Genomic DNA, 8,960 nt, shown 5'->3' on the forward strand with positions numbered 1-8,960 from the left:
TCACCCTGCTGCTGCAGGGCCCAGAGGCCAAAGGCCTGTCCTAAAGCTGAGCCAGGAGGCAGGAGAGCTTGGAGCAGCTGCCTCAGCACCCAAAGCCCAAGTGACTGCGTTCCCCACCCGCATGCTGTCCACATGGCTTCAGCTGCTGCCTGATTCTCGAGGGATCATCCTTGAGCAGGAGGGAGGCCCTGTGAACCTGGTGACACATCTCTGTGCACTTTCTCTGCAAGGTTCTTTGATATGATCTCCAGGATTCTGTCATCACATTCCCTCAAATCCAGGCAATCCAGGACCTGAAAGGCACAGGGTAGTGACCGGGGACCCGGCCGGCAGGAGCCTGGAAATGCGCAGGGCTGGGCCCAGGCAGAAGCACAGGGCACGGGCTCGGTCCCAGGCAGCTGTGGCTATGAGAAGGCAGAGAGCTGGGAGCCAGCTCAGCGAGGTAGTGCTGGCCATCTGTCTCACCTCCACAAGGAATGGAAATGCCATGGCAGGGAAATCCCTGTATGGCAACTCTCTGCTGAGCAGCCCCAGCAGGTAAAATGCAATCCTGGAACACAAGCATATGGATGCATGGCACATTTCCCTGACAGGAAATAAAAGGAGCCAACACCCTGATCCAGCAGGGGCAAACCTCTCCCAGGACTGACTCATAGACATCTGATCTCCTCAGGGTGGGATGTAAGCGGTCCCGGCCATGTCTTTTGTTTCTTCATGACCTGTATTTGTGCCCCGGACAACCACTCCCTTCACAAAGTCTTCCTTTCAGATGGGAAAAAATTCCCTAAAGAACCCAAACCAAAAGAAGGGCCTCTACTTTGCTGTATTCAGACAAAAAGAAATGCTACAAAACAGCTAAAATACAGAATCCAAGAAAAATTTCTTAGCTTATAATGGCACAGCTCATGATCAAATTCAGGTATCACTAAATTTCTAGCTAAATACGATCTCACTCATTTTCAACATGTAAACAAGATGGCCAGTCCTGTCCTGCTGGGTCCCAGCAGCACCTTGCAGCAGTCCTGCACCCACGTCAGGATGCTGGCCAGCACAGGGCTGTCCTGGAAAGTAAGGCGGCCGACTTGAAGTTTGTGCAGGTAGCCAAAGGTCAAGCCCAGCGGTGTTCCCTCAGGATATAGCAGACTTGCAGAGCTGCCTGATGCTGCCCACTCCTTGTGGCACCAGTTGCTTTCCTGTGCAATGTTCTACCTGCTCCAAGAGTAAAGAGGGAGCTGGAGAAAGAGCTTGCCAGGCTGCTCTCCCTCCTTTCCCAGCAATCCTGCTTAAGGGGAGAAGTCCAAGCTGAGCTCAAATGTGTAAATGTAAGAGATGTGCACAGGAAGGGTCAGTGGGAAGGATGATCCAGGAACCATTGGCCCGGCAGCCTGAGCTTGCTACCGTGGAAGGGTTTGGAGCAGGTCCTGCTGAGTGCCATGCCATGGCATGTGCAGGGAACCAGGGGGTCTGCTGGAGGGTGGGAAAGCTCTGTGGAGGGATGGGAACAGCTGGGGGTCCTGGTGGGGTGTTGAGGAGTTCTGTGAGCATGTTTTGGGGACGTTGGTGTTGGTGGGTGTGTTGGGGAAGGAGCTGTCTGGAAGTGAGAGGTCTAGGCTGGAATTTGAGTCAGTTTCATGGCGTCATCCATGGTTTGGCACAGCTTTGGTTATGAAGGAGATAGGGAATATCTGTGACTTTTCCTGTTACTGGTCCTGGTTCTCATGCAAAAAAGAAGAGGGGTGAGCTGTACTGTACTGGCCACTTAGATATCTGTTCCAGGGGGAGGATTAGCCTTTTGCAATCTACTCAATTGTTTGGACTGCTTTTGTAACACTCATTCCTTGAGAGCTTGTCATCCTTAAGAGAATTAAGGTATTGCCATCCCTTCCTAGAAAACCCTTTGAAAACCAAAGAATGGCCACTTTTTGCCTCTGTGTAGTGTTATAATTTGTAAACTGGCTCTCAAAAGATGACATTAAGGCAAAGGACTCGCTGCTTTGAGATGGGAAGCAAACTTGCAAATCTTTCAAATTGTCAGGCCATACCAATTAATTTGGGAAGTTTGGAACTTTATGGAGCTACTTGAATTGAGCAAAGGGAAGTAAAGCTTTCCTGAATTGAGGATTCTTAAATGCCAGATGCTTCTCTTCCTTTGCTGCAAAGGTGATTTTGTGCTGCAGAAAATGATTTAAATGAGAAATAATTCCAGCAAGGAGTAAGAGCTTCTGAAAGATAGCAGGAGTTGCCAACAGTTGCTCCAGGAGCTCCAGCCAAGACCCCTGCAGGAAGGAGCCCAGCTCCCAATGCACATGGGCTTTGCCTGCCCTCTGGCACAGCAGCCCCCCAGGGGCACAGGTCTCTGGGGCAGGAGAAGGGCACCAGCACTGCCAGGGCTCGGCTGGGGTGGCAGGTCTGCCTCAGCAGGGACTCTGCCACACTTGCTGATTTCAGTGCTGCCAGGCCCCTGTACAGATTCTGTGCAAGGCCCCGTGCCCTTCCTGCTGCGGCTGCATTGGCAGCCCTGGGGGCTCCTTCTGCTGCCCTGAGCCTGCAGAGCAGGGCAGCGTTTCCTGCTGGTTTGAGGCGTTCCTAAAGATCCTGTCAGGCTGTCTTAGACACTTTGGGCAAGAGATTCCTTCCAACCTGGGCCACTTTGGGGGGGATGGGGGCGGAACCAGGAAGGTGGCAGTGTGTGCAAGGGCCGTTAGTGACACAGTGCAGCCTGGTAACTGTGGAATGGAACGGTGGAATGGACAAGAGCTGGCGGTGACAAGACCACACCAGAGTACTCAGTGCATGCGACGGGACAGGACGCACCAGAGCTGTGCTGTGAGGAGTCCCCACACAGCACACTCGTCTGTGTCTGACCCGGAGCTTTAGTGAGGAGTTATTCGTGCAGCTGACGTCGTGGCCAGACTGTGGGACTTGGTGAGCCAGAGCTTTCCCAAGTCATCTCCAATCCCTGTGGCTTGTGCCATCCATGCCAGTTTGTGGTATTTGGTCACCAGAATAATTTACTAGGAGTCTCCAGTCATTTTGGCAGGAGCCCTCGAAATCAGACGGCAGGGCTTGCTGTCCTGTAGCCTTCCTGAGGCTTCTCTGTCGCAGGTGCCTTCAAGGCACAAGTACACAATTTGTTGACCCAGAGATTTCCCATGTCATCTCTTTAGAAGGTGCCCTCAAGGCCACATTGGATCATGGCGGGCAGATTCCTCAACCTGTTCAAGGTGTTCAGCTGGAAAAGAAACACAGACGCTGGAGCTGCCCCAGCACAACACCCGGAAGAGCCAGAGCAGTTCCAGCCTCTGCAGGATGGTGAGTGGCAGAGCTGGACCACAGGGCTGATGGCTGCAGCCAGCTGGGCCCTGCCCCATCCCATCCCATCCCATCCCATCCCATCCCATCCCATCCCATCCCATCCCATCCCATCCCATCCCATCCCATCCCATCCCATCCCATCCCATCCCATCCCATCCCATCCCATCCCCTGTGGACATGGCCAAGGACAGGACAGAAGAGGGGCCAAGGCTGCCCCCCCAGCAGTGGCCGTGCTCCATCCCGTGAGCCACCCCAGGGCTGTCCCTGCCTGGGGTGTGCAGGGCTGGGCTGTGTTCTCCGGCTTCTCCCGCAGCCCCTCAGCTCTGGCTGCTCTTTGCCAGATGCAGCCATGGACAGAAGACAAGAGCAGGAGCCCACCCGTGGCCGCTTCAGCACAACGCTGAAGGGACCTGCAGCCATCCCCACCTGGGCTGGGCCTGCTGTCACTGCTGAGCCCAGCACCACGCTTGGAGCACTCCATGGAACATGCCTCTCTTCCCTGTCCTTTGTTCTCCGTACACAGAGGTTCCGGAAATTCCTGACAATTCGGCATCGAAAGATCAGCCCCATAGGAACTGAGGGCACAGCTGAGCCTGACTCCGGGCTGACCGAGCTCCAGGCAGAGCCTGATGTCAGCCCAGATTCAGCTGAGCCCTCAGAAAACTCCGATGCTGCCGTGAGTGACAACAGGGCAGAGGCTGACGTGGCGCTGACCGAGGACATGGCCATTCCAAACACCGGAGAGACTCAGGGCATCACAAATACTGACACTATGCCCCCTCCCACGGTGAGTCATGCACCCAATATGGATTTTTTTGAAAGGGAATGTTTCTTCTGACCAGCAGGTAGCCAGCCAGGCGCCAGAACTGGAGGTCTCCCACAATCATGTGCCCCTTCAAGCCACATCCACAGGGCCCCCTCAGCATTTGAGGCCAGCCCAGTGTGGTGGGAAGGGAAGCACTTCTTGGGGGAAGCTGGGGAAGTTGCTGCCTTGGACAGCACTCCAAGTCTTCCCCATTCCTATTCTAGGTGCCAGCTACTGTGAGGAACATTCACCAGAGTCTCATGTGCTATGTTACGGTGGATGCCACACTGCCCACTAACATTGTGATGCTGGCTGAACAACACCCTATGGATGTGGTGCTGACCCTCCTGCGCTGTGCCCCATCGTGTGACAGGTATGGGGCCCACGTGCCTTGAGAGCTCAGGGCTCCCCAGCCTTTAGGGCCCATTGCCCTGCACAGCCTGTCCAATGGGGTCTGCCCAACAGGAAGAGATGTCCCCTCTGTTTCCTGAGGTGCTGCCAATGCTCCCTTCCTGCCCCTCAGGGCACCGGGGCTCTGTCACCTGGGACCCCACACCTACACAGGGCATGGCACTGTGACTGAGACACCCCTGACACACAGCTCTGATCCCACAGAGCTGCTGCAGTGATGTGGAAAACCATAGCCTCATCAGGGCCAGCGATGGAGAAGGTGCTGCCAACGCTGCTCCGTGTGATGGAGAACTGGCCACTTTGCAGCATCTGCACCTCTGATGGGGACAATAAGGACGTTTTTGCTCTGGCTGTGAGTTTCTGGAACTGGCCTTGACTGTCCCCTAGGTTGCTTCTCCAGCAGCTCTCCATGCTCCCTTTGCCTCAAGCTGGGCTGAAACCTGGGCTAGGGGCAGGCTCAGGGGACACTGGGCCCACTGTTCCCCTGCATCTCCCCTTGGGCTTTGCCCCATGGACACCTCGGCACTGAGCGCTGTCTTGGTGCGCTTCTTTGCAGGCAACTCTGGTGCTCTGGGTGATTATGCAAGTGCCCCAGAGCCATGAGGTGATAATGCATGTTTGCCCATCTCTGTTTACGGCTCTGCTGTTGCACATTTTCACCACCACACAGCTGATGCCAGCAGAAGTTGATAACTTCTGGAGAGAATGCCAGGAGCAACACCACCTTCCCAGAAAACCCAACAGGTGCCAGTCCTCCTCTCCTTCCCATGCCCTTGTGGCTGACACCAATACACCCAATGTGACCTGGCCTTTGCTCTGCACACAGGTTTGCAGTGCAGGCCATGAAGGCGCTGCTCTGCTGTCTGCAGTATGACAGTGAGCTGATGGCCATGGAGCGCAAGTGTGGCTGGGAAACGCTGCTCCGTGCTGACACCCAGCACTATGCCGTGGGTCTGTTGGCCAGGTGAGACCCCTTCTCGCCACTGCCTCTGAAATGTGTGCCCTGTGCCCAGGGCTCCCCACCACAGTCCCTGTGGTCATGGCCAAAGGGCTTTGCCATTGAGGGATGGCTGAGCAGACTGGAAAAGGCTGAGAGGAGGGTGCCCAGAAGGAGCCTCTCCCAAAGCGCCCACGGTCCCTCCAGGGATGCTGGGAAAAGACCAGATCTCCATGAGTCATCCCTGGGAGAGGTTTGGCCCCCCCACTTCAAGTCTTGGTGCCATTTTCCCCCTTCCAGGGTGATGCGCCGTGGCTTGATGCCCTTGTGTTGCCATGTCGCATACCAATTTCTCCGGAGGCTCATCAGGGAGGAGGCACGTTGGGATCTGTCCACCCTGGCATTCCTTGTGGAGGTGAGCCCCATGGCCAGCACTGAGTACCTCGCTGAGCTGCCTGCCAGCCCTGTCCCCTTGCATAGCCACAGCTGCCTGGGACGGTGCCCGCGCCCTGTGCTGCTGCCTGGGCCCAGCCCTGTGCAGTTCCAGGCTCCTGCCGGCCGGGTCCCCTGTCACTGCCCGGTGCCTTTCAGGTCCTGGATTGCCTGGACTTGCGTGAATGTGGTGACAGTGTCCTGGAGATCGCGTCAAGGCACCTGCAGAGCGAGTGCAGGCAGAGGCGTCGCCTGGCGCTCAGAGGCCTCGTGGTGCTCAGCAAGGAACCCTCGATGGTGAGAATGGGGCAGCAGCTGAAGCTGTGCTGGGCAAAGCAGCTCCTTGGGCTGGCTGGGCTTCAGGAGCTGAGGCAGCTGCTCCCAGCTCTCCTGCCTCACCTGCCTGAGTGCTTTGGGACAGGCCTTTGGCCTCTGGGCCCAGCAACAGCAAGGTGGGGTTGCAGTGCCAGGGCGGTCTTGGCGCTGCAGCCGTTCAGGGCTTCCCAGCACAGCCTTGTGTTCCACACAGGCCAGACCTATACACAGCCTGTGTCGAAGCTTCCTGCAGCTGCTGAGTGATACAGACGAAGAAGTGGTCAGCATGTCCCTGTCTGTATTCACGAATATGCTCCAGAAAAAAAATCTTCTGTTATCAAGGACTGCAGCTCCCAAGATAGCTGAGCCACTTCTGATGCTTTTTGACCATGTAAGGTTTTGTGCCCTGGCCACAGGCAACTGGCTGCTGCCCACACAACCTTTTGCCCTGTGAATTTTCTGGTCTTTGCCCAGGTGGGCTGGAGAAGTTGGCGCTGAGATCTTTTCCTCCTTCCTTCCTCCAGGACAAAAGCCACGTGCAGGTGCTCTCCATTCACCTCTTCTGCAAGGTGATGGACCTGGTAGTGGATGAGGGAAAAAAGCCCCTGGAGAGACTCGTGAACCAGAGCCTGCTCCCGCTCATTTTGCACTGCCATGATGAGAACTGGCGCGTGGCAAATGTGAGGTTTTGTGTGATGCTGATGGATCTGTGGGAGGGGGCTTGGCTGCCTCCTGCCCTGCTGCCTCCCAGGCTGCGGCCTCCTCCAGGCCTTGGCACAGGGATGCAGCTCCTGCACCCTGGGCTGTGATGCCATCTCTGCATCTCTCCAGGCCTCTTGGGAAACGCTGCACTGTGCTGCCACATTCTTGAACAACACAGATCTCCAGAGGGTGCTGAAAACAGAGAATCTGTCGAAGATCACTGAATGTGTGGTAAAGAACAGCCTGGAAGCCCCAGCCTCAGCTTAGAGAAGCTCCCTGTCCCCAGTGCTCAGTGTGTGGAGCTGGCAGCTGCGGCCCAGTGCTGCACCCAAGGGCTCCAGCCTGCACCCCACACACCGCTCCCTTCCCTGGGCCACACGGGTTCTTCTCCAGGCTCCTGTGGCCCTGAGCCGGCTGCTGATGGAGCCCCGAGTCACTGGGGCTGCGGGGCGGGCCGGCACCGCGGCTCCCCGGGCAGCAGCCGGCCCTCTGCCCCCTCCAGAGCCCGGCGCCAGCGGCTGCTGCCCGGTGCCTCAGGGCTGGGCGGGCACGGGAGGCCGGGGCTGGCCGCAGGCAGCGCCCGGCCGAGGGGCAGAGCCCGCGCCAACCCTTCCCTTCTGCCGCTCTCTGCAGCTGGCACAGGACGAGAGCCGAGCGGCCGAGTACCTGCACCGGGCATTGCCATATCTGGATAGCCCACAGGAGCCCCTACGAGAGGCAGCCGTCAGGTTCATCGGTGAGCCACGAGCCCGGGCTCCCTCCCCACTCTGCCCCACCGCAGCTCGGCCCCGGCCCCAGCTGCTGCTGTCCTGGCAGCGGCACCCGGGCCCGGTGCCCTGGAGCCCCATCTACCGCTGGCAGGGAGCTGTGCCACCACGGCCCTGACAGGCTCTGTGTTCCCAGGGACGGTCAGGAAGTTCATGCACAAGGGCGCACAAGGAAGAGCTGCAGACCCTCAGTGAGGGTGAGTGAGAGCAGCGGGCTGGCACTGGGGGCTGGCAGGGGGCAGTTGCAATGCCTGGGATGGGAGCTGCAATCCCTGGCCCAGCTGCAGAGTGCTTCATTCCCTGTCTGGCTGAGGGCAGTGTGGGCGGAGAACAGAGAGATTTCAGGGACATGGGTGGGAGTTGTGGCCAGCACCTTCTGGCTGATCCTGTTGTCTGGTCCTCTCTTGTGGCCATTGCAAGAGCCAGGTGGAATGTCCTTGGCGGGAATGTCTCCTAGGATCCCTGCAGATGCATGCCCTGACCATGCCGCTCATCCTCTCTGTTCCAGCCATTCAAGCCCCAAGGACAGACACCACTCCATCCCACTGCAACCTGCACAGTCAAGCTCAGTTTGCCAGTGAACAAGTGTCCCAAGAACAGCTGCAGGACACACTGAAGAGGACACCACCTCCCAGTGCCACTGGAGATCCAGGCATAGCTGACAACTGGCACAGCTGAGCCTGTGGGATTCTCATGGGGCTTCAGCTCTCTCCCAGCCTGTAGATAGCTCCCTCCAACCCTCAGACTGTGCCCATCCCCTTTTTTCCCTCTGTTCTTCCTCCCTTTTGACAGCTCCTTACCTCCAGCCCTCAGTCCATGCCCATCCCCTTCTTTCCCTTTCCAGTTCATCCCTTTGCTTCACCTTACATTAATAAACAGTTTGCCTTTTTCGCTTAACCTGTATCTGTCTGGAGTTGAAGGGTCACCAATCTGGAGCGCTGTGACACACAGGTCGCTCCTGCCGTTCTCTCCTGCACCGTGTTTTGTGCAGAGACGCAGAGGAAGGAGCGAGGATCAGGCTGGAAAGGTCCCTGTGCTGAAGGCTCTGTTCCACAGCATTGTGGAGTTAAAGGTCTCACTGAAGGCCCGTAGTGGGACAAGGAGCCTGGGTGTGTCAGGGACCAAAGTTGTGTCTAAGGCCCTGCCATATTTGGTCCTCTGTTGTGCACGTCAACCGGATGGGGAAGAACAGACTTTGAAGGAAACCTTATGAGTTAACTGCTGGGAATTTGATCCTTTACAGGAACAATGGATTTATCAATTGATGGGAAGTTAA

At 57.0% G+C, this 8,960-nt stretch overlaps 1 protein-coding gene and 1 long non-coding RNA gene across 2 annotated transcripts; both read left to right on the forward strand.

Annotated features, from left to right (window-relative positions):
- Positions 1 to 2,779: 2,779 nt before the first annotated feature.
- Positions 2,780 to 3,715, forward strand: LOC147652102 (uncharacterized). Its single transcript, XR_015289627.1, has 3 exons — positions 2,780 to 2,925; positions 3,168 to 3,312; positions 3,657 to 3,715. It is a non-coding gene; the product is annotated as an uncharacterized LOC147652102 (long non-coding RNA).
- A 67-nt stretch (positions 3,716 to 3,782) lies between these two features.
- On the forward strand, positions 3,783 to 8,581 carry LOC111943315 (maestro heat-like repeat-containing protein family member 7). Its single transcript, XM_086898104.1, has 13 exons — positions 3,783 to 4,102; positions 4,345 to 4,493; positions 4,736 to 4,883; positions 5,088 to 5,275; positions 5,358 to 5,495; positions 5,769 to 5,883; positions 6,060 to 6,197; positions 6,430 to 6,606; positions 6,740 to 6,895; positions 7,047 to 7,148; positions 7,551 to 7,653; positions 7,821 to 7,881; positions 8,193 to 8,581. Exons 1-12 carry the CDS (start codon positions 4,037 to 4,039, stop codon positions 7,877 to 7,879), a joined length of 1,539 nt encoding a protein of 512 aa, XP_086754230.1. The 5' UTR covers positions 3,783 to 4,036; the 3' UTR covers positions 7,880 to 7,881; positions 8,193 to 8,581.
- Positions 8,582 to 8,960: the final 379 nt, after the last annotated feature.

This window comes from Cyanistes caeruleus, chromosome 7 (assembly GCF_971803275.1).
Source record: "Cyanistes caeruleus chromosome 7, bCyaCae1.hap1.1, whole genome shotgun sequence".
Lineage (NCBI taxonomy): Eukaryota > Metazoa > Chordata > Aves > Passeriformes > Paridae > Cyanistes > Cyanistes caeruleus.

Coding starts and splice junctions, on each gene's coding strand:
- LOC111943315 (XM_086898104.1), top strand. CDS start 4,037: ATGGCCATTCCAAACACCGGAGAGACTCAGGGCATCACAAATACTGAC. Junction 4,494..4,735: donor TGTGCCCCATCGTGTGACAG/GTATGGGGCCCA, acceptor CTGATCCCACAG/AGCTGCTGCAGTGATGTGGA. Junction 6,198..6,429: donor TCAGCAAGGAACCCTCGATG/GTGAGAATGGGG, acceptor TGTTCCACACAG/GCCAGACCTATACACAGCCT.